Below are 27,973 nucleotides of genomic sequence, written 5' to 3' on the forward strand. Positions count from 1 at the left end.
CCCGCCCAGCTGGTCCCCGCCACTCACCCCCCGCGGGCCGCGCTGAAACCCGAGCGCGAGGGGGCGGGCCACGCGGCGGCTGGGGCGGCGGGGCCGCGCCGACATTGGAGGGGACCCGGGGGAGGGAGGGCGAGGGAGGGGCGCGCGGGGAGGGGGGGCGCGCCGGGCGCCCGCGGCCGAGGGGTACCGAGCCTCCCGGCTCGCTGCTCCCGCCGGCGGAACGAGGCTGCCCTTTCTCCGCAGCGTGATTTATTTTCCTCTTCTTTTCTTCTAAACTCTTCTTCCAGGGAGAGGCTAGTGGTAACAGGCCGAGCTGGATGGATGGGTATGGGGAGAGGGGCAGGACGTTCAGCCCTGGGATTCTGGCCGACCCTCGCCTTCCTTCTCTGGAGCTTCCCGGCAGGTAAGGCACTGCCCCCAGCGCGGGGACAGACGGCCGGGCCCGCTCCCGGGCCTCGTCGCAGCCCCTCGGCCACACGTCTGCTAGCCAGTCGTAGCTGAAGTTCGCCGGCAGCCCCGGGACCCCCGCCTCCCACTTCCACCCGCCTTTGTTTCTCCCGCGCCCCGCCGAGGACGCGATGGATGCCCGCGGGGACCCGGGGGGCGGGGGGGGGGGGCTGGTGGAAGGACCCCGCCCGGCTGCCACGAGAAGGAGCCGGAGCAGGGAGGTCGCAGAGGCCGGGGGCGCCTCCCTCCCTCCGAGAAAGGGGGTGCCGGGACGCGCCCCTTAGGGGCCCCGAAGGAGGGGGGAGGAGGAGGGATCGCGGACTCGCAGCGGGGGGCACTTTCTTCTGCAGCTTGCCCACCAGTGTGCGAACCTGTCGGGTGCTCAGGGCTGGAGCCGGGGCCGCCCCTGAGGTCCCGGGCGGGTCCCCGGCCGCCCCCTCCTCCGGGACCCCGTCCCGTACCGCCCCCACGCGCCTGCCCACGCGGGGAAGCCCACGGACTAGGCTCACGCGAGCCCGGGTTCCTGTTTGATAACATTCCGCGTCGCCCCCTGTTTGTTTTTATTGTGTCAGAAAGGGAGAGAATTTCAGAATTAAAGCTGAAAAAGCCATCTGTTTCCAATGAATCCCCCATAGTTTTTCACAATGTTTTTGGCAGATCGCTGCTTTCAAATTCCTCCGAGCCCGGACCTCTTGTTTTTGTTGGGGGAAGGGAGGCCAACTCCACAGAGAAGCATTTGTTCCTTCCCAAACGCTCCAGTTTCTTTACTTTTTTTTTTTTTTTTTCCTTTCGGGGGGCGGGGGAAGGCACGAAACTTAAATCCCCGGTCTGTTTTCTTTATAATGTTTCATAAAACTTTATTTCACTTTGGCCATATGCTACTCACAGCCTGGAAACGCCAGTTAAATCCTTTATACCCATTTTTCTCTTGCTAAAAATACAAATAAACGCAGTGTCACGGGCCAAATGGTCCCCGTCGCAAGGCGGGATCTCCCGGCCGGCTCCATTGTGTTGCGGGGTGCCGAGGTGTCTGTCTGCAGAAGTGCGAGCTTGTTTCCCTCTGCGGCGGGGACGCGAATCCGCAGCCCCCGCGCACAACCAAGCTCTTTGCAAGAAAGGATTTCAGTTAGACCTGGATTGGGTTGTTTTGTTTTGCTTCCCAGCCAACTGGGTTTCAGGAACTGGCAGAACTGGGCGGTCCGGGCTCGGCCTGGCTGCAAGTTGGGGCTGCGGGCGGGCGGACCATGCTGGCGGCGGTAAAGGGCAAGGGATCAGTTTACCTTCTCACCCCAGCCCCGCTCCCGGGCCTCTGGCGCCCGCGGAGTCCAGCGCGCCCAGCTCGCTCCGCAGCTGCGCGGCCCAAGGGCGTCCAGGAGAGCCGGAACCTGCTCCCAGCTCTGGATTCCACTGGGGAGGCCCCAGCCAAGGACAAGATGAGAGGGAAGGGTGTCAGTGACCCAAAGAGCCCTTGGACCCCCGTGCGCCCCCGTCCCGGAATATTAACACCCTTTATCCTGAGCCCAGCAGCGGGGTGGCCTACTCCCTCCCCACACACACACCTTTTAAAAGGCAGTTCCCCCTTCTACAGAAGGGTCTGGCTGAAAGGCTGATTTGATTCTCTTCCCAAAACTAACTAAATAAATAAATAGGACAGTCTTCTTTAAAACGAAATCCACCTTTTGGAGAAGCAGGACTTTGCCATGTCTGTGCATCTCGGTTTGGTCTAGATAAAGATCCGGCCCATTGGAAGTTTTATCAGATGGGTTGATAAATAGCTTTTGTCCCTCGGCTGCCTTGGGGGATGTGATCTCAGCTCGGAGCTGAAATTGAGAAGGGGGGCTTAGAGGCCCTTAAAACAACACCTTCCCGCTCTTAAAGGGGCAGCGCTTGTTAACTGCTGGAACTGGACAGAGGAAAGGGAGGGCCGGCTGGAAGGCCTCCGAGGTAGGAGGCAGCCTCCAGCACCACGGTGGTGGCGGTGTTTTCCGTGTTGCTCATTTCATGTCTCCATCTCTAGAACTTTATTTTAAAGTATTCCTCCCCCGCTCCGCGGTCCCAGGAAAGCTGGGGGGTTATATAATTCACAACGCGCATTCCATCACTTTTGTTTCCTAGAAGCCCATTTCATTTTTGGCTTCAAGGCTGGTAACTAAAACCTGGCAGATAGAACAGATAGCCGCCGCAGGGTCATGCCAACTGGCTCGTGTTTCTTCTAATTTGAGGCCTTGACAGCTGCATTTAAGTCAAAATTGCCCACCTTACTGAAAACTGAGCTTCCAGTCTCCCCACACCAAATACACCGGGGGCTCCAAAAACTTGCGTGCTCAAGGAATCTGGGTCAGAAGACAAGTTTCTTAAGTAAGAGATGAAATGGGTCATTTATGCCACGAAGAGATGGACAGACTGTCCTCCTCTTTGACCCAGTGGCAGAGGGGCTGATCTGCGCTAAAGTCAGAGAAGCTGCGGGTCCGATGGAGAGCCGGGAAGTGAGCCGGCTGGGTGCTGGAGAAAGCACAAAGCGTAGGCAAGTGCAAGGCGAAGAGACCCCCAGGGGCCCCGCCTGCTGGGGCCTCTCCCACTGAAGACAGGTGGACTCTGGCTGGAGCAGGCTCCTCAAAGAATAGGTTTGTTCGGCGCTAGTTAACTTGAATGGGCTGCCAGGAGTAAAGCCATAGGAGTGCAAATTAAATTGGACATAGTCCTGTGGAGAAAGATGCCTTAACCTCTGTAGACTGAGAGTTTTTGTGTCTTTGGAGAGTGTTTGCCAAGTACTCGCTCAGTGCCTACGGCACACTGGTGGGCCTACTGTGTTCCTGACTCAGTGACAGCCCTCGGGGCCCTCTCCCAGCACGGCCGGCAGACCCCCAGCCTCCTAATGGGAAAGGGCTCCGTGGTGTTCCTCGGGCTACAGGGCTGTGTGCTTGGATGATGTTGTGCCCACAGTGGATGTGGATGGACCAGTGGCCATGTCTAGCTGCAGGGCGTGGGAGAGGGGATAAATAGATGCTTCTTAAACTTTGAAACCTCTGTGACTTCATAAAACAAATTTCTAAGAAAAGCCCGTCAAAGGGTTGTAGATAACGGTGGCATGCCTCCCGTCAACGTCCTGTGGGTGCTCTCCGTACTGTAGCGCAGGGCTTCTTCAAGTCTGGTCCCTCAGCCTCCCCTGGGAGCTGGTTAGACATACAAGTTCTGGGGCCACGCCAGACCTACCGAAGCCCATACTCCGGGTGAGACCCCGCAGTCTGTACTCCACCAGGCCCTCTAGGGGGTTCTGATGCACGCTCCGGTGTGAGGACTGCTCTTCTAAGGATCATTGCCTGTCGTTTCCCCTCGTTCCTTTCCCTTTACTTTTAAACTGCACCTGCTACAGAAATGTTAGTCCTCAGGAGGGAAACTAAGGCTAAGGCTCGGGGAGACCAAGGCTCTCCGCAGTGTTCAAGTGCATCTGTGTCATTATGGAGATGAGAAAAGTTCTCCCAGAGCTGGTGTTTAGAAATGTGCAAGCAAGTCCATTTGCTTACCACATTTTTGTCCTCCCAGTGGGACTCAGTGTCCCAAAGGGAGAGAATGAAGTGATGTCTGGTTGCAAGAGCCAGAGGACAGCAGAGCCAGCTAGCAGGTCGGCGTGTGACACAGCAGGGCCTTGGTTCCCAAGGAGGGCGGGATGTAAGAGCCTATGGATGGTTTGCTCTTTGGCTCCTGAGGGTGAACTGGGCATAAGGAGAGGATTTCTGGTCTTGTGGTTGAAGAAGGGAAACCTGCCTGCAAGGTTCAGGTAATTGCTAGCAATCACCCCAGAGCTCAAAGGAGAAGTGGGGATAGGTGATCTACGGGCTCAGATAAGGACGCTCCGTGCGATGGGGAAGAGGGGGTCCCAGGACCCTGTGGAGGTAAGAGGACGGGGTGGGGACCTGTTTATAGGCTGGGGGACACATGGTTCCTGCGAAAAATCCTCTCTTCAGTGAAATATGCAAGGCCCTGCACAGACTGGGCAGAGAACCCCAACTTTATGTTTTGATTGAGTGGTTAGCTACCATGCTGTTCTCATCTTGGCTGAATTTAACCTGCGGAAAACCGAAGGCGCTGTTTCTTCTAGAGTGACCAACTCATCCTAGCACACCCCGGGCTTTTCTAGTTTTAAAGCTGCAAGTCTGGTGTCCTTAGAAACCCTCTCAGGGGCGCCTGGGTGGCTCAGTCGTTAAGCGTCTGCCATCGGCTCAGGTCATGATCCCGGGGTCCTGGGATCGAGTCCCACATCGGGCTCCCTGCTCGGCAGGAAGCCCGCTTCTCCCTCTCCCATTCCCCCTGCTTGTGTTCCTGCTCTCGCTATCTCTGTCAAATAAATAAATAAAATCTTTAAAAAAATAAAAATAAAAAAGAAAGAAACTCTCTCAGTCCTGGGCACACCAAGATGGTGGCTCACCTTAGATCCGCACCCGCCCCCGCCCCGGGACTAGTGCCTGGTTTGAGTATGTTAGCGAGTGCCCAGAACTGTAAAGCCCTGAGTGGGACGTGGGCCTGTCCGTTCAATCCATGCTTGGGGCTGGGCCTCCTTCCTACGCCCTTTCCTGCCTGTTCCCATTGTCTCCTTGCTACAAGAGCTGGCCAGCCCTAGGACCTGCCTCTCAGGCCCCCTGTGCACACCCCCAAATGAATTGTTCTGAAAGTCCCGCTCAGGAACTCATGCCTCCTCTTAGCCCTCTTTGGAGCATTCAAAAGGGAGGACCCTCTGTCTTCCGGGCCCCCAAGCTTTTCCCAGGCCTCATTCCCATGGCTTCTGGCACATCCCCAGGCTCCGGGTCACTCCTGCCCGCACCCCCCACACACACACATGCACACTCTGCCACCATCCCACCACACCTTCCCTGTGGGCAACCCCCAGGCTTGCCCAGTTTGGAATGGGAATGCCCCCTTGATCAAAGCCCAAGTTCAGTGCTGTCTGTTGGGGTCTGGTGCCATCCCTCCAATGACCTAGACACCTGTCCCCTTGGCTACAGATACCTGTGCTTCCTCTCAGCCTCATTGCTTCGTGGGTCTTGGGTTTTTGTCCTCTCCTAGATCACCAGTTCTCTTTCTTTTTTTTTTTTTTTTTTAAGATTTTTATTTATTTGACAGAGAGAGACACAGCGAGAGAGGGAACACAAGCAGGGGGAATGGGAGAGGGAGAAGCAGGCTTCCCGCGGAGCAGGGAGCCCGACATGGGGCTCGATCCCAGGACCCTGGGATCATGACCTGAGCCGAAGGCAGCCGCTTAACAACTGAGCCACCCAGGTGCCCCTCACCAGTTCTCTTAATAAGGGCAGAACCCCATTTTCTGTTTCTTCATACGCTTCTCCTTGCTGCACATCCTGAACACACCCCACGAGATCCTGGGAATTATAGGGCCCTTGGGTTTTTGGCATTTCTGTTTTGTTTTTTCTCAAGAGACAGAGACCACAGGGTTCCCCCCCCCCCCGCAGATACTCCAATCTTCTTTCTAAAATAACTTTTTTTTGGTTATAAAAGCAATACTCATTTTTAAATCTAAAAACCAAAAAGGGTAAGTAAGTAAATGAAAATAACCCAAATTCCGACCTCCCACAGACTTCCATCACTACTTAAGATGATGCACATCCTTGGAGACATAATACCTTATATTGTTCTCTCCAAAGTATGATCATTTGAATGGAGAACGATAATTTTTAAAGCTCTTTTCACTTATTGAGTGGCCATAGTGTACCAGGCGCTCTGCCAAATGCTTTAAATACAACACCTCATGAGATCACCACACCTTCCTCATGGACGTCATCACTCCCACTGTCCTGAAGAGGAGACCGAGGGTCAGAGAGGTTGCCTGACATTACACAGCTAGCTAGTGACAGAGCCAGGGGGAGAACACAGACCCCTGCCCTTACCCATATCCCCTGTTTTGAATAAACACGCTCATTAAGTTTGTTTTGTGGCATATGAGAGTTTGTGCTATGTAGCACGTAAGCCTTTAAGGTGAGGAAAAATAAGGAACAAAATTGGGAGAGATTCGATAGCAGAATGAAGAGTGACCGCATTTTCTGTGGACCTAGCGTTTTTGCCTCCTCCCAAGGGCCCTCTCTGCTCCCTATCCATCCCTGGCTTAGTATTTCAAAGAAGAAGATGCCACCCAGCCATAGGTCAGGAAAACAAGTTGGCAGGGCTGACATTGTGCAAATTTTCCCAAGTCAAATTTATGTCTTTTGGGTTTTGCTTATTTATTCATTTCATGCACCATTTCACCCAAGCAGTCGGAATACCGAGACGCCTATTAAAGTGATCCGTCTGCACCCAGGTCCCTGCAGAAAGGAGCCCATTATTGCTCCCCATGCTAAGGAATGTCCCATGAACACAGGCTCACACATGTGTGTGCCAGCCGGGCGTGTGCCCAGCTGGCGTGCCTTTGCCCTCCCACTGCATGGGGCGGGGGGGGTGAGGCCAGCCTGCGGACAGTAGTGAGGGTGACAAAGCCACTTCAAATGAATTTGGAGGGACACCTGGGTGGCTCAGTCGTTAAGCGTCTGCCTCCAGCTCAGGTGGTGATCCCAGGGTCCTGGGATCGAGCCCCACATTGGGCTCCCTGCTCTGCGGGAAGCCTACTTCTCCCTCTCTCACTCCCCCTGCTTGTGTTCCCTCTCTCACTGTGTCTCTGTCAAATGAATAAATAAAATCTTTAAAAAAAATGAATTTGGACCTGGAGCAGCCAAGCAGATGAGGCCAGGGTTGCTGAAGGAAAAGCCAGGATGGAAAATTATCATTATGAGAGCCAGCCCCTAGACTCAGGAAAAGGGGTTACGCCTCAAAGCACCAAGACCAAATTACTCACCTGAGAGCTTCATTTATATCCGAAAAGTGGTGTCTTTGCCCATAACCACCCTCCTTGTGGAACCCGGGGTAGCTCATCTCTGTGCCCTCAGACAGGATGCTCAGGGCATGGCATCTCGCTCCCCGCTCAGCCCTTGGCCGGCATGGGTCCCTCTTATCCAGAGGAGCCCTCAGCCGCCTGACGGCCAGGCCTGCCTGTGGCCTTTAGGCCTGAGGCGAACACAGGTGCTTTTTTGAATGTCCTGTTTGCCATTGATCTAGCTCCGCAGGGCCCCAGTGGGAGCGGGGGGAGGGTGTCCAGTTTGGCAAGCTGAGGTGTGCCCTTTTCCTTGGCACTCGGCGTGCTTTCTTGCAGCAACTTGGCATGCGTGGCTGGGGCGGAGCGGCCCTGGCTGGGTGGGAGAGGGGGCAGTGCTTCCTGCCTCGGCTCGGTGGGTGGCAGTGGGGCCCCTCTCCCCGCAGGGTGGGAGGCACTGAGTTAACCCCCGGCACCCCAGCCTACCCACCGCCCCTTCCTCCGGTCATTTGAGATTCTCTGTGAAACTTCCTCTTGCCTGACGCCTTCTCCTGTAGGCTGGTTCCTGGAGGAAGCTCCGAGAAAAGATCCTGGTGCCTCCAAGGGAGTGGCGGGCTAGGTGGGTTCCCTGGGACAATCTTGGGCTGCACCGGGGAGGAATGCTTTTTAGGAAAGACGACCACTTCTGGCTTGCTGCAGGTTAAGTAAGGTAGGGTCGGCTGCACCTGGCAGAATACCCAGGCTGTCACCTGGGTGTGTCCCTTGAAGTACCTGCTGTCAAACACGTCGATGTTGACGCCATGGTGATCCGGTGCAGTTCCTGTGGGAGAGACAGACGGGCGGGTCCCGGGCATTTCTGAACTCAGGGAGATGCCAGGACACTGCCCAGGCCAGAGTGAGCCACATACTCGCACCAGCTCCGTTCGCGGCCCGGGCCTTGGTTCCGTGCTGAGGGGACAGAAGAGGGTGGGGAGTGGCCCGCTGCTCCAACTGCTCCTGCCAAAGCCAGAGTGCCATGCTGGGGGCCCTCCCCACCTCCTTCAGTCCCCTATCTTCTTAATGATAGGTTAATGATAAGAGGGGAGCCCCCGTGCCTCCATGGCCCAGAGCGAGCAGGGGACAGGAACGGGAGGTCTCAGGTTTCGGTGGACTAAAGCCACCTTCTGATCATGCCGTGCACCTACTGAACATTGGCCGGGGGCTCCCCACAATCAGCCACATCGAGTCTGAAATCCTTACACTGGCGCGGCAGGGTCCAGTCAGGAAAACAGAACCACACGGGGGTATTTGCACAGAGGGACCTGAGTATAGGGGACTGTTGGGCGCTTGTGGGAGCACCTTCGGAGGCACGCACACCGCAGGGAGCCTATTCCACCCGTGGGGCGTGGGGGACCCAGGAAAGAGGAACTGGGAGGGGGGCCTACCGAAGCCCATACTCCGGGTGAGACCCCGCAGGTCTCCGAGGAGGATAGGGTGATGGAAACAGCCCGAGGCCAGCACCCACTTGTGGGGTCTAACGGAGCTGGGGGACAAGAGGAAAGGGGTTTGGAGTCCCCTGGCCACCCCCTCACACAGCAGAGGAAAGCACTTTGGAGCTCGGTGACGTTTGCTACCAGCAACCAACCAGTATTTCGGCTCCAGCCAGCCTCCGCTGTTCTGGAGGCCGCTGTGCTTCCAGACCTCTGTCCCACGCCACCTGCCAAATCCCACTTGCCCTTCCAGACCTGGGTGACAGAAGTTTGGTAGCTGCCTCCACCTGAGCAGAGAAACCCACGGAGGCTTGTTGCAAGAACAGCATGAAGCACCTGGTAGGGTCCAGAACTTCCAGCGAGTAGATGAATCCAGACAGTTGTCGTGCTAGGACCCCCCCCGCCCCCCGCCGACATTGGACAAAACCAACTCGATCACGGGGCTTGTATTCCAAAAGAGCCTTACCCCTTTAAGAGGAGGCAGGTTCTTCCCCTCTGCTGGCTCACCCCACCCCTCCTACACAGCCACTGAAACCCGATCTAACCCCTTTGCACGCGGGTAATTTATTGGTCTATTGGGCTTTTCTTGGTGGCAAATTGCATTGTCTTTATTCCTGGGTTCTGGCCGTGGAGCGGCTCGCTGCATTCCTGAGACTCGTTTCTCAGGGCGATCCTTCACACCCCCTTGGTGCACAGTGAAATAAGTTTTATTGGGCTTCTTTGTTATGCAAACAGGGTGGTAATAATCAGGCTATTATTCCGAAAGATTGGGCTTGATTAACAGTTCAAAGGAGGTCTCTGAAAGCAGCTAATGCTGCGCTGGTGCATAAATATTTTCCTCCTGCCCCGGGGGGGGGGGGGGGGAGGGCGGTACGGCCGATGCTCCGAGCTCCCTGCCCCCGCCTGGCTGTTTCCAAGAGGCGCTGGGTTGCTTTTGAAAGGAAAGGAATTAAGTCAGGCTGGCTGTGAGGCTCTGATTCCTCTCGGCGGGCACGTCTCAGCCCCCAAAGGAGGCAGTCCGGAGCCCATTTCCCCACAAAAGTGAAATGTTACATACGCGGAGTGCCGGGGCACATGCAAGCCCCCAGCCTCCCCCCGGAGACCTAGCAGAGCCCTGGGTGGGGGGGCTTAAAAAAGGCATCAGATCTGCTAAGATGCTTTGAGTGCGGGGTGGGGGAAGATGAGGGGCCCCTGCTCTTGGGAGGTGACCCCTCAGCTGGGGCGTCGATGGATGATGCGGAGCATTCAGTGAGGCCCAGAGCCTCCAGAAGCTGAGGAAGGTGACACGCAAGGGCCGAGGGGTCATCTTCAGTTTTTGCAGCGTGGTCCCATGTGAGCCTTTTCTGTGTGGCTCTAGACAAGAGCCGAGGCCCCTAGGATATCCCTGGAGGCAGATGCAGGTCCCCAGCTGGAGCTATCTAGAGCAGGAGGGGACAGTCCTGTCCCCGCAGACTTCGGGTGGCAGTGGAGGCTGGCTGGAGGTGGAAACCTGTGGCCAGAGACCCTGGGTGTCCCTCAGACCCCCGGGGTTCTAAAACTCCATGGCGCATCTTGAGAAGCCAAGACAGTTTGGTCACAAAGTGATCATTAGATAAAGTGATCTTGATTAAGTCGATGGCACAGAGAGACAAGGAGTTCTGGCCCCAAATGCACGAGTCAGGAGCCCCCCAGCCCAAGGACACAGTGGCTAAGATGGAAATGAAGCGCAGGAAAACTGACTTCCGGTCAGGTTCTTGATCCCCCGGCCCTGTGCCTATTGGCGGTCTTGGATCCATCCAGAGGGCCAGAAGGGGCCACTTTGCTGTCTGCAGGAACCAGGCAGGGAGGGGGCAGCCATGACCTTCTGTCAGCCCAAAAGCACCAAGGGCGGCTCACCCTGCAGAGCCTGGTCTCCTCTTCCTGCCTGCATGAGTTGCAGTAAGATTTGTTTCAACCTCTCCCACTTTCCTCTCCGTGCATCCTTCCCTGGATGTTCACATCAGAAAAAGTCCAAGGCTTCCTGCCTGGAATTAAGGTCTCGTGCTTTTTCGTTTTCTTTTTCTTTTTTCTTTTAAGATACGGGACATAAAAATCAGCCCGTCTGTGGTTTCTTTGGCAGGTGACACTGCAGCCAAGAGCTTTTCCTTTTGATGCTGGGCCCGGTTACATTCAGGTTCCTGACCTGGAGTGGCCTCCAGCCCATGATTTAGTGGAGTAGACATGGAGCAGCAGGATGACTCCAAGAGGGGGTCGAGGGCCCCTCGGCTCTCCACCCGTGGGGACTGTCCAGCCCTGGCAGTCCCTTCCGTGTGACCCGCAGGAAATGACAGCTCATGTGTGACCACTTTAGGCAGACAGGCCCAGGAGGGCTGGAGAGAAGGCAGGGGTCGGGGGGATGGGAGCCCCGCAAGTCTGGTCCCAGCCAGTCCCTGGCCTCTTGCAAGCCATCCCCCCACCCTGAGCTCTAGCTTCTCCGTCTGTAGTGGGAGTGCTTGGCCGGGAGCCTTAAACGAGGGCTCACCATCCATTTGGGGGGTGGTCACTGACCTGAGAACCTAGGGGTGGCGATGGCCCTACGTCAGGAACTGGGCATGGTCAAAGAAAACACATCTCGCTGTTGGGAATTTCAGGACCTGAATCCTTCTCAGCTGGTGTCCCCAGAAAGGTAGGGCACAAGCACTTTGAAAAGCAGAGAAAATAGCCCCCCAAAGCCTGTTGGCTGTGTGGGCCACGCATGCGTGCACATATCAAATGGAGAAAAAAATTCTTGCCCGCCAGTTCAGAGTAGCCGTGAAGATCTGGCGTTCGAGCGGTTTGCAGTCCACACGGGCCAGGGAAGATCGGGGCGTCATTATTGTCATCATTATTTCCTTTTTGGAGAAGCCTGTGTGTCCTGTGGGTCACACCCCCTGCTGCCCCCACTGCACGCGCCGCCCCTGCCCCATCAGCCCCCTGAAGGGCAGAGCCCCTTCTTCGTTGTCTTTGTGGCCCAGAGCCCATGGGCTCGGCCTGGTGTGTGTGGAGGTACCTAAGGTGAAGGAGGAGGGGGCTATGTAATGCCGCTAGGCCTCAGTGTGCCTGGCTGCTGAATGGGCCGTCATAGGGTTAATGGAGATACCTGTACAATGTGCTGCTCAGCCTTGGGACCTAGTAAGTGCTCAGCACACATTAGCTGTTAGGTAGGTCTGAGTCTGCCCCACAAATGACTATTTAAGCGAGCCAAGTTAACACAAAACTGACTTCCACTGAGCTTCCTTCCAGTGTTCTCAGGGTTTGCTTACATCAACTCCACGGGTCCCTGAAGCCACTGATGAAAGTCCTGATGCATCTCCGTGGCACAGAGAGCAACACTGAGCTCAGAGAGGTTAGTGGATTTGCCCATGGCCACACAGCACTGAGCACCAGAGCTGTAATTGGACAGTGAGCATCTGCCTCTAGAGCACATACCTTTAAACCCTCCCCACCAGCACCGCCTCCCAAAGTGAGGTCCCCCGCTTCCCGAGAATCTCCAGCGTGGCATTGCCCAGTGACACAAAACCTATCACCGACCGCCTTGTTGACCCTGAATTCACCCCTGTGCTCTGTCTGGGTGGGGAAATTGCAAGTGCTCTCGTTTTCTTTGTGTCACAGAACCTAAGGTCTGTTCCTTTATTCGTTAACAAGAGCAAAAGCGAACTTGTTGAAATTGTGCTATAGGACCCAAAGTTTCTGATTCCACCATCTCTCAGGAAACGTCTGGGTGGAAGAGGCATCGTGGGGCGCCTGGGACACCAGAGAGGAAAGGATAGCTGCGGGAGAGAAGGCGGGGCCCCGCAGCAGGAGGAAGAGACTGGGTCCCAGGGGCTGGTGGGGGGGAGGGCAAGCAAGAGATGAGAGCTCTCTTCACTGCCTCCTCCAATGCCCTGTCCCCCTCAAGAGCTGGGAGAGTCATCCCAGCCCAGGTCACCCCTCAGTGACCACAGGTCCTTTCAAGGAGCGGGGACTCCCTGGAATAGGGGAAGCCGAGTCCACCTGGTCTTCTGGCCCCTGGCCAAGTGAATGTCTCCAGTGATCTGGCTTCTGCAGGGGGGGAGTCAGGAGGGCCCAGGAAGGGGAGGAGAGAAAGGGCAAGGCTTGTAGTTCCCGAGGCTGAAAGTCAGGGTGCCAGGCATGGTCGGGTTCTGGTGGCAGCTCTCTAACTAAGCTCTCTAACTCACACCTCCTTGCTGTGTCCTCACGTGGCCGAGGGTGAGCCCCCCCCACCCGGTGTCTCTTCCTAGGAGGACACTAATCCCATCATGGGGCACCCACCTCATGACCTCATCTGAACCTAATCATCCCCCAGAGGCCCCCCCTTTCCAAGTACCATCACATTGGGGTGGGGGCTTCAACACAGGAATCTGGGGGGGACACATCCAGTCCATCGCATCCTCCCCGGTGAAAGACAGTGAGTGTGGTGGTGGGTGAAGTCATCCCAGGTGCCCTTGGGAAGTGTGGCGCCCAGCCAGTCATGGCCGATCCGGGTGGGCTGCAGGAGTGGGTGGTCAGTGCACTGAAACAGCTGTATGCACACTCAGCCCGTCCAAATCCAGGTGGGGGGGCAGAGCCCAGCCAGGGCCCTAACGTGAGGATGAGGGCGAGGTGGGGGAAGGGACACTCTGGTCCAGTGCCCTTCCTGTCCCCTCCCTGTCCCCGCCTGTGACTTCTACCCTCTTACCTCACGGGGGTGGAGGTGTTTATCCCCCTCTGAGACCTTTGTCAGGGCCCCCGTTTGTTGAGCACCCACGGGGTCCCAGGCTGACCAAGTGCATCTTCTCGTTCAACCCTTGGCAACTCTCTAAGGTGGGTGCTACCTCCAGTTCATAGATAAGGAAAGTGAGGCAGAGCCAAGTTCCCACAACTACTGGTAGGGGACAGAGCGGGACTTTGAGGCGGACACTCTCCCTCCGGTGCCCACTGCCCACCACCCCATCTGGCCAGCGTCACCTTCACACCTCTCCAGGTCTGTCCCTAGTCCCGGGTGATAACATCGGGAACATTCTCCAGACTGCTGAGAAATGGGATCAGTGGGACTTCATGGGAGCGAGGGGCTGGAGGAGTTCACCCCTGTGTGGACCCTGCCTGGGGCGGAAGGCCTACCTCTTGGGTGCAAGGGCAGCCACAGAATGACCGCGGTCGCCCCCTGGGGGTGCTGGGCGGAGCTGCCATCACCACTCTCGGGAGGCTCTGAGAGGGGGAGGGGAGCAAGGGAGGGAGCCCCACTGAGTTTGAACCGAGAGATGAAAGGCCTAGTTTCCAAGGGCCCAGGGCCTGCGGAGGGGGGCGGGGATGCCCAGGACTGCTCAGGGTTGGCAGCTGTGTCCCTGCTAGGCTTGCACCTTGGGAGAGCCGCCTCCTCCCTTTGCCCCCTCTGCACCCCCCTCCCACGCCAAAGGAAATGCCCCATTCACACACTCCAGACTGGCTGGGCTCCAGCAGGTTCGAACTTGGCCCTGTCGTGACCATTGAAAAGAAAATGGCCCAACTCTAAAGAAGTGTGGCCAGAAGTGTGACCAGCAGCATGGGCCCCCCTTGGGAGCCTGGCAGAAATGCAGAGCCTCGGGCCCACTGAGGCCTGCTGACTCAGCCCAGGTGGTTGGTGTGCATGGGGAGGTTTGAAGAGCGCAACAAGCCTGTGTAGAACCTTCCTTCCTGCTGCCGGTCTGCATGCCTGGCCACTGAAGTCACTAGGGACTACGAGGATTAAGGGCCAGCCGCATCGGTACTGGCAGATCCCACTTGATGACCCCCTTTCGGGGCAGCTCTGTAGGATTTCGGTCACGAACCTCAGACCTACTGGAGAACTCTGCCTCTGGGAAGCTGCTCTGAGCCATTTTCAAGGCTGTGAAGACATCAGTCTCCTACCACCACCTGCGGAGTCGCCCCTGGGTGGGGAAGGAGCCACAAACGGGGGTCAGGAGTGAGACACTCCGCATACCCCACACTGTCTGTGTGCGGGCTGGTCCTGCCCCAGGCCCCGTTCCTGACCCCTGCCTTCTAGCCGCTGCCCATGCTGGAAAGCGGCCCCTGGGAACTGGTCTGCAGGGGGCAAGGCCACGGAGCACCTGGGGACCACGGGCCTCGCGGCTGGTGGGGGACTCTTGCAGGGAGAGGCTGAAGGTCACTGGTGGTGAAGCATGCCCTTGAACCACTCAGCGGCTGGCGGGCGGAGGCGATCGTATGTGCTAATTGTATAATGTCAAGGAACTGCCCTGGGTGTGGGCTCTTAGGCCCAACAGGCCAGATGCAAAATCCTGCTTCAGCTTGTTCCCAGAGACCTGGGGCCAGAAAGGCAGCCAGCTGAGCCTGGCTGTGCCCCTCAGGGAGGCGGGCAGGGCCGTGGGGCCTGGGGCCGCGCGGAGGGCTGGCTGAGCTCAGGCACCAGCCGGAGACAAAGTAGCTGTGACTTGGCTCTCTGCTGTCCCGGGTCAGCTTTGGCAGAGCTGAGGCCCACACAGCTCCTGCTCGGGTTGCCACCGTCTGGTTGTAAAGGGGCCGGTGGTGGCCTTTCTCCCCTTTGGGCACCCGAGGGGGACCCGAGCCTGACTGCAGGCAGGGCTCCCGACGCTGGTGGGCTGGTGGGCGGTGTGGGCACAGCCCGGTGGCCGCCACTCAGCACAGGCCCGTGTGCCACTCAGAGCGTTTCCTCAGACGTCCCGATCTCCATGATTCTGAGAGAGCATCGCGGGTCAGCACACCCTGCGCCCGGAATCGGGGGGGCTGCCTGAGCCGGCCGTGCGTGGGGGCAGCCGACCAGAGACGGAGAGTAGGTGGCCCCCCCAGCGTGTTCCTCTGCACGGCACCCCTCCACTCACACCTACCCCCTCTCCTCACCTCACCTCCACTGTGAGGGGCTCCTTCACCTTCTCCCACACAGGCCACATTAGCCTTTTGCAGGGTCGGTTGGGCCTTGCGTGTCTTCTATTGTTTGGCGAAATATGAAGACAGCAGGGCCAGAGAATCTTCTAGCTGCCTTTCAAGGGACACCTGCCCCCAAGAGCACACATCTGTGGGAGGGAGACCATGGGGGGGGGTTCTCAACAATGCCTTTCCCCTGTTCACCCCAGGTGCCTCTTCATGGCAATTACCCCCCTTACTTACCAAATCTGCTTAACTCTGTAGTTCTTATATCAAATCTGCTTTATTTTTCCTAATACACATTTAAGTAAATATGTAACCTCTCAAAAGAAAAAATGTCCACACAGACTTCACCGGAAACAGCCTCGTTTGTCAGCAGTGGTGACAAATACAGGGGAAGTTAGGAGAGGAGCCCGAATGTTAGGATGAGCACGGGCTCCCCCGTGCCCAGGTGTGTGACCTGGGCAGGTCAGCTTCAGCTCATGCAGGGGCCTGCCGAGGCCTAGATCTCCAAGAGATAGGCCATCCAGGTGTCCGGGCACAGGGCCGATGCTCAGATGTTCCGTAGCCTGCCCTTAGGTATTTCTGTCCCTGGCTTTATTGGAAACTTGATTTTGGAGGTAAAAGGCCAGCACCAAAGAAGCAAACTGACTTTTCCAAGGGTTCTCAAGCCTGGCTAGGGGCCCGGTCAGGAGCGGCTGGAGCAGTCGTTCCATCCTCCTGTTGATCACTCCAGCTCTGGGCTGCGAGCGCAGAGGCCAGGCCTCCCAGCTGGTCTGCCGGCCCCTGTGCTCCTGGAGCCTGTTGTAGAACCTTCCTTCCTGCTGCCGGTCTGCATGCCTGGCCACTGAAGTCACTAGGGACTGTGCAAAAGAATCGGGGAGGCCAGGAAAGGGCAGCCTCCAAGATTCAGGTGTGTTAAAGCCACAGTTTTCAGGCATGGTCCCTCGTAGCTAATGGTCACTAATATCTCAAAGCTTGTGAGTGACTTTTAAAAAAAACCATGAATTAAGGCCAGATCCAACGCTATCGCTCTCCGTTGCTTCCCAGCATGCTCTCCTGAGCAGGACAGAGGAGGGAGGGATGGAGCGATGGCAACCAAGAGGGAAGCTGCCCTTGCTCTTGCAGACAAGCTGGCCGGAACCAGGCCTTCTGGGACCGAAGCTCATGGAGTGATCATACTAGCCAACGTTCACTGACCTTCTGCTCTAGTCAGTGCCATTCTTGGTCCTTAACCACTCTGACCAGCCTCATAAGGTACATACTACTATGACTCATTTTCTTTTTTTTTTTTTTAAGATTTTTATTTATTTATTTGACAGAGAGAGACACAGCGAGAGAGGGAACACAAGCAGGGGGAGTGGGAGTGGGAGAGGGAGAAGCAGGCTCCCTGCAGAGCAGGTAGCCCGATGCGGGACTCGATCCCAGGACCCTGGGATCATGACCTGAGCTGAAGGCAGTCGCTTAACCAACTGAGCCACCCAGGCGCCCTATGACTCATTTTCTAGGTAAATCTGAGGAGGCACAGAGAAGTCCAGGGCTTTGTACGAGGTCACACAGTCGCAGAGCCCAGCACACACAGTGGGCCTTAATTCCCAGCCACATTTCTGCTGAGCGTGCCACAATGCTTGGGGATAGCTGTGACGGTGTCAGCAGATGTCAAAGGCCCAAGGGTGGCTTGTCAGCTCCCCGAGTCCGGCTGCCCAGGAACACTGACCACGCCGCAGGTGGGAACTGTGGGAGGGGCCTCCACGGGCCCTGGCGGCAGGCCGCTCTGCCCGCCTGGCCCCTTGGGGTCACCCCAGGCCGGAGGAAGGCTGGGAAGGGCAGGTTCCGCACCGCACGCCCACCGGCGGGGATTATTTGCCATCGGGGCGCGAACGTGCGGCGCGGGTGGCGCGTCTGGGAAGAGAGGTCCTGGGGCGTGTGCCCGCGGCGCTGGTCCGCGGGGCAGAGGAGGCGGGAGCCCGCCGGCTGGCCTTGACAGCGTGTCCCTTCCTTCCCCCCCCGCCCCCCGCCAGCCGTGTCCCCGTGCAAGATCCTCAAGTGCAACTCTGAGTTCTGGAGCGCCACGGCGGGCAGCCACTCCCCGGCCTCGGACGACGCCCCCGAGTTCTGCGCCGCGCTGCGCACCTACGCCCTGTGCACGCGGCGCACGGCCCGCACCTGCCGGGGCGACCTGGCCTACCACTCGGCCGTCCATGGCATCGAGGACCTCATGAGCCAGTACAACTGCTCCAAGGATGGCCCCACGTCGCAGCCGCGCCTGCGCACCCTGCCGCCGCCGGGCGACAGCCAGGAGCGCTCCGACAGCCCCGAGATCTGCCACTACGAGAAGAGCTTCCACAAGCACTCGGCGGCCCCCAACTACACGCACTGCGGCCTCTTCGGGGACCCGCACCTCAGGACTTTCACAGACCGCTTCCAGACCTGCAAGGTGCAGGGCGCCTGGCCTCTCATCGACAATAATTACCTGAACGTGCAGGTCACCAACACACCTGTGCTGCCCGGCTCGGCCGCCACCGCCACCAGCAAGGTAAGGGTGAGACTGAGGCTTGGGCGGCCCTGCTGTCACCGGGGCCCAGAGCCAGACACCGCCTGCAACCACCCCCCCCACCACCATGTTCTTATTTCCAGTAAATGGGCTGATTGTTTACAAAGGAAATGTTCTAGAGGGTCTTTGTCATGAGCTCAACCGACCGGGAACCACCTCTTCACGTTGCCGAGAGTGTGATGTTTCTCAAATGCTGGATGCTGCCTGCTAGGGGTTTGTGAAATCAGTTTTCTGAGGTCAGAACCCAGCAAAAGCATGTCACTTTTTTTTTTTTTTTTAATTGGCCAGGGTAGAACAGGCTGGCCTAACCAAACACCGATAGGAAAGGCAGGTTGCCAATGCGTTGTACGTGGGAAGGGTACACATTTCAGGAAGCTGAGTTCCGGTTGTATGCATGCGCGTGTGTGTGCTTGCGGACCTGGGCAAACGCCGGGTCCAGGTGTAAAGGAGAAACACGGCCCAGAGCACTAGGCTTCAGGCTTTTGGACTATTTCTTGCCCTCAAACTGCATTTTGGTAGAACTCCAGTATTAAATCCTGATAAAAGAGAAGCCTCTGTGCAGGTGTGTCTCCATCACTGCCCGCAGGGAGGGAGAACTCCGACCGTCCTGGACACGGGGACCCAGCACCCCTGGAGGTGACAGCGGTCCTGCCCAGGGGTTCTCACGTTCGCACCTTTACAAACTGAACAGATTTTAGAAGATAGTGATTCCGGTCCCCCACCAGGCTGGTATGACACCAGATCTCTGGTGGGCGTGTGTGTGTGTGTGTGTGTGTGTGTGTGTGTTTTAAAGCCCCAAGTGATTCTGGCATGGATGGGGTTAGGGACCCCGGCTTAGAGGCCAGGGCTCTAGGATGCTGATGGGGTCAGCAGGCTACCGTCCTGCCCTTTCTTTGCCCCATGCCTATACGGAGAGGTAGCAGCCCCAAGGCAGAGCGGCTGTGGTGTCTGGGAACACGGGGAGATGGAACAAGCCAGGATAGAGAAGCAGCTTACTGAGCATCCCAGGGGCCACCCATGCAGCTTTCCCTCCTCCCTCAAGCCAGCGCTGCCTGGCTGGGGCAGCTCCCTTTGACGCATCCCCAAAGTGGGATGTGCCTCTCTGCCCAAAGTGCAGTGGGCTGGGAACGCTGAGCTAGCATTTGACCTGGGCTGGGTGGCTCTGCAGATGGGCATGTTCTCATTGGCTATGAGTGGCTATCCCCATCTGGCACCCCAGAGGCCGCAGAGAGCCGGTTATCTTCTGACCCCAGAAGGCCTCAGTCTCTGGGTGGCAGGACTCAAGTCCTGTTCACAGGGCCACAGCCAGAGGCAGCCACGGATGTGGCCCGTGGCCCAGGCACTTGGACACCTCCATCTTCTCCCTCCCCTGCGTGCTTCCAGGAGGCTCTCCCGTGACCCCCTATTCAGACCTCAGCCAGAAGGAGCAGCCTCAAGGCCAGGAGGCTGGTGGGCTCTCAGAGTGCAGGGGATGGGGACCCATGTGCCACCTCAAGGCCTGGCCCACCAGAGCCCCCGGGGGGTTCCGGATTGGCAGTGGGTCTGTTTTCCTAGGAAAAGCACGTTGCAAAGCGACACGTTGGGCAGCGCCAGGCTGGTCCACAAAGGGCGTTTCTGTTCCTTCCTGTCCCTCCACGTCCCACAGGAAGACAGTGAGGTGACCTGGCAGTCGGGAAGATTCCCGCCATCTCCCTCTGCCCTGGTGGCCCCCGCATGCCTCCAGAGGGTCTCTTTCTGGGCCCAGCTGCAGGATAAGAAACAAGTGGGTCTTTGCCCTGTGGACCCCCTAGCAGGCCCTTGGCACCAGGCTGTGCAGCCTGGTGGGCGGCAGAATTACGGCCAGCACTCTCTCCAGCCTGGCCACCCTCTCAGCCCTCCGCAGAATGAGGGGGGGCCCTCGTCAAGGACCCAGCCGCCTTCCCTGGGGCCCCTCCACCTACCCACCTCCCTCCTTCCCTAGAGCCAAGATCAATGAACGCCGGGAGCCTGAGGCTACAGCTTCTAAATCCAGCAGCAAATAGACTGCGGGAGGGAACCCCGCCTCCCTGTCCCACCCTGGCAGGGGCACACAGGGAAGTCTGAGGATATGAGAGCGTCGTGGACCTCAGAAGCCCGGCCCCTCCTAACCCAGGCTGGTGTGAGCACCAGATGTGATAACAGAGCCAAGCACAGACCTGGGAGGAATTGTGGTTTGTGACCGGCAAGGCGGGAGGGGGGGCCGAGAGCCTTTAGGCCACGTCCCATCAGGTCCCGCAGGCTGGGGTGACATGCCCGGGCTTAGAACCCCTGGATACCACACTCAGCTCTTCCCAGGCACAGCCTGGGACCCTGAGCCCAGCGATGCTGTCCCCAAACCACGTGGATTAATGATCCAGGCACTTGACGGTGTTCTTCAAAGGCCCACTCGGCTCCAGGCTCCCAGGCACTGGGCAGAAGTGCCCAGTCAGGGATGGGAGCACTGCTCTTCCTATCCCAGCATGGAGGCTCCAGAGAGTAGGGGGCTCCCCAGCAGAGCTTGACCAACCCAGCCCCTCTCTGCTGTGACCTAGGGTCACCTCAGTCTCCCCAGCAGGCCGAGAGCCCCACAGCCTTCTGCTACCTCCTCACCAGCCGGGAGGCAACACGAGGCTGGGCCCCCCGGAGACCCAGCCATGACAGGGTCCGTGTCTGTGGCCAAGCCGGTCTCAGGCCCCCAAGCAGACCGGGTTACCCGGGTGAGAGACACCAGTCTCTGCTCTCCAGCGCCCTTGGCCTGCCCACGCCTGTTCTCTTGGGCCTCTGGTGCGCAGGTGCGTCAGTTTTGTTCATTCGTTGATTCCACAGACGTTGACGAAACACCACTTTGGTGTCAGCCTCTGTGCGGGGGGGGGGCTTCCTCCCTTGTGGCCACTCCCAGGCTGATCATGGAGGACCAAAGCAGGCAAGGGGGGCCTTGGGGTGGGTGCAGGATGCTCTGCCCAGAGCACTGGGGAGGGCCTCCCCCAAGTCCTTTGCAGAGCTTGGCTCAGAAGGACGGGGCCAGAAGACTGGCGGAGGGACGGGGACGGGAGGGCAGCCTGGAGCCTCAGGGGAAGCACGGGAAGTCAAGGGGCTGTTATCTCTGAGGGGGTTTTTGTGCCTCCCCCCCAAGAGCCCTCTGCCAGGCTCTTCTGCCCACCTGAGCCCACTGCCCTCGGCCCTCCCCTCACCCCGAGGGGCCTTGGCTCGTTTCCTGGGACCCCAGCAATATCCAGCCTGGCCCATCCCTCCGATCTCGAAGGTGGCCGCGATGCCGTGTTTGCCGGCCCAAGCTGACGTTTTAGCCAGCCTCCTGCCACCATGGGACTTCCTTCTGTGCTCAGCCCCCAGCTCCACCACCCTCCCTCCAGCTGTGCTGGGAGCACCCCCGTTGTACAGATGAGAAAACCGAGGCTCCGGAAGAGGAGGAGCTCGCGCCTCTGCCTTCCTCCCCTCTCCCTTGTGCTGGTTCTGCCTAGAACTCACCATCCGTCCCACCGCCTAACTCGTCTCCTTGGTCTGTCGCCCCCTGGAGGGTGAGCTCCTTGAGGACAAGGCTCTCAGACTCTTTGCCCGCCTTGTGTAGGTACAGCCCCTAGCACCGGGCCTGGCGCGGTGGAGGGGCCTCGGGCCCCCCTGGGAAGGGGGGCGGCCAAGACAGGAGTGGCAGCCGTACCCGTGGCCGAGCTAGCAGCGAGCCGCCCGGCTCTCGACAGGCCCCTTCATGCTGTGACTTGTGGTGGAGTCCCTGGTGCTGGTGCCAAGAAGAGTCTAGCAGGCTGTCAGCCTTCCAGGAGCCTGTCTCCACGAGAGATGACTGTTAGAGGGAAACCAGCTTTTCCTGTTCCAGGAGACGGATAGCACTTGGAAACCAGCAGCCCCCCACCCCCACCCCCCTGCTCCCCGGCACACCAGGCAGGGACACCGGAGCCCCCCATCGCTCGCCCCCCAATGGCAGGACCACCCACTGCCCAGACCACCCTGGCTGCACCTCCCGGCCCCCCACAGGCAGCCTCCACATCGGGGCGGGCACCGTGGGATCGAGAGAAGGAAGCAGCAGGAGGTGGAGCTAGGAAGTGGGCATTTTTGTCGGCCAGGGATGGCAGGGCAGCGGCAGGCTCCTGGGGTCCGATGGGTAGGGCTCCAAGCGGGATGGGGGGGCTACAGCCACCTGTGACATCCCACAGCAAACCTGGGGTGCACTGCTTCGCAGGACCGGGCGGTGGCCTCCCAGGGAGGCATGGGGACATGGAGTCCGGTGCCCAAGACGCCGTGCCTACCCCGGGCCTGGACTCTGGCAGGCCCCCGGCCTCCAGCTTCGGAGCACCAGCCCCTCCTTGTGTCCCGTGTGGACAGCAGAATGTGTCCCCGTCCATCCTGACCATTCGCTGGGCCCCAACAGGCACAGCGCCAGGGGCCCCAAGACATCCAGGGACCCACGAAAAAGCTTTCATTCGTTTTCAAGTCAGAAGGAAAAGTCAGCATCATCCAACCTCGACTGTATTAGTCTTGACACCAGTGTGGTCACAAAATGTAATTTTAATATTTGTGTTGGAGGAGGGGGCCCACAAAGGCCCAAGAGTCTGGAGTCCCCGAAATTCCCAACCGCGGCCTGCCTCTCATTCTCAGCTTTCTGAGTATCGGGCTGGGGTTGGGGGAGAGGAGTTTCCCTCTGAAGGTCCAGGCCCCTCGTGCACTCCCGGCCCAGTCACCCGTATGCTTCACCAGCGTGAGCAGTGATGAGACAGCCTGGGCACCTCCAGCCGGGCCCTCGATACCCTGTTGGTTTGGCTCAGCCTAGAACTTCAGCTCTGCTCCTGAGGCTCCAGGCTGAGGCCACTCCCTGCCTGCTTCCCCCTCGGCCTCCTGTCTGTGCCCCTGGCCGCCGCCACCACCCCCCCCGCCACCTCCCGAACTGTAGCCACACTGCCTGGCCTGTGGCCCGGCCCCAGACTGTACCCTGGGCCCCGGCCTCTCCAGACCCTGGGCCTGAGCTGAGGTCCTTCACAGCTCTCCTGCCTCCCCCTGCCCGTAGGACCTGCTTGCTAGGCCTTCGTTGTGCCCCTCCCACTGCCACATCGCCCAGGGCGCCCAAGCACAAAATTCAGCCACGGCCAGGACATCCGGGGCCCCCTCAGCCTGGAGGTATGGTACCCCTCAGGGATCCCATTACACAGCTGGCTGGGCCTCTCCCCTCCTGGGGACAGGGGACAAGTTCTAGGACTGGTGGCCCAGGGGGGTGAGGGCAATGCGCAGGTTAGGGGTGGGGGCTTAGCAGGGGGCCCCAAAAGGCCTGGGTGCCCTCTTGCCCCATGACTCGGCCTCCCTCCCTGGCCTTGGGCCGGAGTTCAGGTTCCAGCTACCCTCGGTTCAGGGGGCAGGGGTCTTCAAGCCACCGGTGGTAAAAAGTTGGCACCTGGGCATAGGAATGAAGGAGGGGTGGTGGTTTCTCTCCCAGATTGGACTCCTGTCTCCAGCCCATGCAATCTTCCTAGTTAGGATTATGGAGGGAAAGAGCAGCCTGGTCCTTCAGCCAGGATAACAAGGGGAAATGCTCGCTCGCCAGGCTGTTTGTCTCCATCCTTCTCCCAGGCCTCCCACCCTGGGGGCTTGTGGCCGAAAAGAGCCCAGGAGCTGGAAACCAAGAGACTAAAGCCGTTCTACCTCTTGTTGGCTGTGTGACCTTGGGCGAGTCCCTTGATCTCTCTGAGCCTGACTCTTCTCCACTCTGAATGGGAGGTCATGTCATCCTCCCCTGCAGCGCCCCACAGGACTAGAAGATGCAGCAACCGCGCCTGCGTCTGTGGTTCTCAGGAGGATGGTTACTTGTGGAGCCCCCACCATCTGCTTCTCCTCCAGCAGCTTGGCGCAGCCCCTCATCCCCGGCTGCAGGCACCAGCAGACATGGGCCTCCCTGCTGCCCTCGTGGGGGCTGCGTGCTCACCCTGGAGCCCCCCACCGCCCCCCGTCTTCCTTTCTCTGACTGGTGCCCTCCTCTCCTTCTTCCCCCTGCTCACCTCCGAGGCCTGGCTGGGTGACCCTTCAGGGCAGCCCTGCCACAGTGGCCTCTGCAGGCCTCGGCCTGTCCATTCTCTCCATGAGCCTGAGTCTGTCCTCATCCACCTGCCGTTACGCTCAGCCAGTGGCTGACGGCCCTTTGGAAGGCATCTGGCGGCAGGTCCGCGGGCGGCTTGAGAGATCACGTGAGATGGTTGGGGACCAGCTTAGTTGCCTGTCGCTGCTGTAACAACCACCACAAATTCAGGGTTTCCAACAACCAGAAATGTCTGGTCTTGTATTCTGGAGGTGAGAAATCTGAAATGAGTCTTTCAGGGCTAACACGAAGGCGTTAGGAGGGTCCGTCCTTCTGGAGGCTCCCAGGAGAAAACCGTTCGGCGCCTCTCCCAGGCTCTGGTGGTTGCCAGCATCCCTGGGCTATGGGCACCCCCCACTCCGGTCTCTGCCTCTGGAAAGAGCCTTCCCCTCTTCGATGGTCCCCTCTCCCCCTGCCTCCATCTTAGGAGGACACGCGTGATTCTATTTAGGGCCCATCCAGCTAATCCTGGATAACTTGGCCGTCTCAGTGTCCTTAACCTAATCACTTCTGCGAGGTCTCTTTTGCATAGAAGGTAACATTCGCTGGTTCCAGGAATTAGGGCCTAATATCTTGGGGGCCATTACTCAGCCTCCTATAACAGATAATGAAGTTTTATTTTTAATTAGCTGTGATCTTCTTTTTATGGTCCACCTCTATATATAGTAAATGAGCTGGTTTTCTATTTAGGGGAGTGATTTAAAGTTCCCATTCTAAGTCCGTTTTTTTTGTTTTTGTTTTTGTTTTTTGTTTTCAATAAAACAAGTTGTTTTTTTTTTTTTACTAAGTTTTTAATTCCAGTATAGTTCACATACAGTGTAATATTAATTTCAGCCGTACAATATAGGGATTCAGCAATTCCATACATTACTCAGTGCTCATCAGGATAAGCGTGCTCTTCATCCCCATCACCTGTTTCCCCACCCCTCCCCCCACACCCACCTCCCCTCGGGGAACCATCAGTTTGTCCTCTATAGTTAAGAGTCTGTCTCTTGGTTTGTCTCTCTCTCCTTTTTTCCCCTTTGTCCTAGAGTAAAACAAGTTGTTTTGAAGAAAAAAATTAAGTGCATAATAATGCAGGTGGCACCAAAAGGTGGCCAAAATGGGGAGGGACGGCTTGGGGCATCAGGGGGGCTCCTCCTGTCCCCAGCATTGCCAGCATGGGCTGGGCCTCCCCCGCACCACCATCTCGGCACCGCTAACCCCCTCTCTCCATCCCCGTCCCCCTCCTCCCCCCAGCTCACCATCATCTTCAAGAACTTCCAGGAGTGCGTGGACCAGAAGGTGTACCAGGCGGAGATGGACGAGCTCCCCGCCGCCTTCGCCGACGGCTCCAAGAACGGTGGGGACAAGCACGGGGCCAACAGCCTGAAGATCACGGAGAAGGTGTCAGGCCAGCACGTGGAGATCCAGGCCAAGTACATCGGCACCACCATCGTGGTGCGCCAGGTGGGCCGCTACCTGACGTTCGCGGTCCGCATGCCCGAGGAGGTGGTCAACGCCGTGGAGGACCGGGACAGCCAGGGCCTCTACCTCTGCCTGCGGGGCTGCCCCCTCAACCAGCAGATCGACTTCCAGGCCTTCCGCGCCAACGCCGAGGGCCCCGGCCCCCACAGGCCAGAGGCCGCCAGCCCCGCGCCCGCGGCCCCGGACACCTTCCCGTACGAGACGGCCGTGGCCAAGTGCAAGGAGAAGCTGCCCGTGGAGGACCTCTACTACCAGGCCTGCGTCTTCGACCTGCTCACCACGGGCGACGTGAACTTCACGCTGGCCGCCTACTACGCCCTGGAGGACGTCAAGATGCTGCACTCCAACAAAGACAGGCTGCACCTGTATGAGAGGACTCGGGAGCCGCCGGGCCGGGCGGCCGCCGCAGGTCTGCCCCCCACCTTCCGGCCCCTCCTGGGCAGCCTCTTGCTCCTCGCCCTGCTCCCCGCCTTCCTGGAGGCTGTGGCCGCGTAGGGCAGAGAGGGGCGGCTGCCCGTCCCTGAGCCGGTGGGCGGCTGCAGGAGGGCTGGGGCCGTCGCGGGGCACAGGGGCTGGGGGGAGGGGACGGCCCTGCAGGGTCTGCAGGGGTCAGGAGAGGAGGCAGCCACTGGCCAGCGGGCTGTGGACGGTTACCTCAGAGCTGCCCCGGGCTGTGTGCTGGCAAGGGCTGGGGCAGGGGGTGGCCTCTCCCCCCCCAACCCCGCCCCCTCCGTCAGGGGGCCTTGAGAGGTCGTGGTGACTGGTGCTGTGATGTTTGTGACAGTTGAGCTGTGTGAGGGGGGGAGCCGCTCCCCTCCACCCGCCCCGCAGTGTGAATGTGCAAAACAGAGCCCCTCAGGCCGAAGCCCCCCACCCCTGCCCTGCCAGAGACACTGGGATTGATCAGAGTCGAGCTCCTCCCCACCCCCCGCCCCTGCAATGCACTGAAACAGGCCCAGCCGACCGCTGCCCGTGCCCGCCACACGCACACACACTCACACGAGCACACTCGCACACACTAAGCTGAGGGGCTGAGGCATCCGCGAGGCTGGACCCCCCCCCAGGCGGGGCCTCCTTTCCCCTCGGGCCTTAGGACGACTCTGGGGGGCTGCTCGGCATCTTTAGCAAATTGTCATCCTTTGCCCCAAAGGTTGTGCCCGCCTGATGCCTTCCTGCCATGGCCTGCCTGTGAGCCGAGGACACTCCCGCGCGCAGCCTGGCTGCCGGGTCCCTGCTGCGGGTCCCTGCCTCCAAGCCCGCAGCTGGGCCAGCAGGGGCTGTCCGCACGAGGTCTGAGCGACGCCACTGACAGGCTCCGATGCTCTTCTCGGGCTCCTTCCCTCCCCGCCCCCAGTCCCCCCCTGTGCTTAGGAGGTCATGTCCTCATTTCTAAATGTCTAAACAGAAGTACCCCTTGCTTTCTGTCCCCTTCTTTCCGGCAGGTGGCAAGAGCCCCCGGGGAAGGGGAGCTTGGGCCGCAGGGCGTGGGCAGGAGGCGCAGTGGACGGGGCCAGCTGGCCTGCCCTGATCCTCTTCGTTCCCCTCACCTGCCCCCCAGAGCCCCGCTCCCCACCTGTCCACCCACGTCTGCAGGCTGAGGAGAGGAGCAGGGTCTGCAAGCTTCTCCGGCCTGAGCATCCCTGGCTGGTCTCATCCCTCGAGTCCCCTCCCTTAAGCCCGTGGCCACACAGCCAGGAAAGGGGGGCTTGCCGCCGAGAGCCCTGGCGCCCACCTCCTGCCAGCCCAGGCTGCCCATCCGAGGAGCCCCAAACCAGTCCCGCCTCTGCTGCTGTCCCAGAGAACCCAGGGACCAACACCGGGCCAGGCTCCACCCCCAAAAGGGGCAGGAGGGCGGTTCCCACAGCCCCCGCACTGTCCTGGCCCTTCGGTCTCGGGGCAGCCCTTCTGCTGTTCCCCAGGGACCTCTCATACACTGGCGCAGGAGGCTCCCCGCCTCCCCTCCAAGAGGTCCCCTTTCTCTGCCCGACCCCAGGGCAGGCAGGTAGGAGGCTCGGCCCCGGCCCGCCCTGCTGGTTTTTAGATGGTCCCTGTGTTGGAAGTAAAAAGTGAAGCACTTTATTTTGGTTGTGTTTGATTGCGTTCTGCTTGGAAGTGGGGACCCCTCACTGCGTCCTTGTGTCTGCGACCTGTGTAGAGTGTCACCGCATGTACATATTGTAAATTATTTATTAATGGCTAAATGCAAGTAAAGTTTGGGGGTTTTTTTGTTTTGTTATTTT

At 58.9% G+C, this 27,973-nt stretch overlaps 1 protein-coding gene across 2 annotated transcripts; it reads left to right on the plus strand.

Annotated features, from left to right (window-relative positions):
- Positions 1–174: 174 nt before the first annotated feature.
- On the plus strand, positions 175–27,963 carry RGMA (repulsive guidance molecule BMP co-receptor a). 2 transcript variants are annotated; one of them, XM_021680514.1, is made up of 4 exons: positions 175–403; positions 17,643–18,157; positions 25,506–26,142; positions 26,884–27,963. In XM_021680514.1, the coding sequence occupies exons 1-4, from the start codon at positions 322–324 to the stop codon at positions 27,027–27,029; spliced, it is 1,380 nt and encodes a 459-aa protein (XP_021536189.1). In that variant the 5' UTR covers positions 175–321; the 3' UTR covers positions 27,030–27,963. The 2 variants fall into 2 exon arrangements, with proteins under 2 accessions (XP_021536189.1, XP_021536190.1); XM_021680515.1 differs by having other exon boundaries at positions 25,506–26,950.
- Positions 27,964–27,973: the final 10 nt, after the last annotated feature.

This window comes from Neomonachus schauinslandi, chromosome 9, assembly GCF_002201575.2.
Source record: "Neomonachus schauinslandi chromosome 9, ASM220157v2, whole genome shotgun sequence".
Lineage (NCBI taxonomy): Eukaryota > Metazoa > Chordata > Mammalia > Carnivora > Phocidae > Neomonachus > Neomonachus schauinslandi.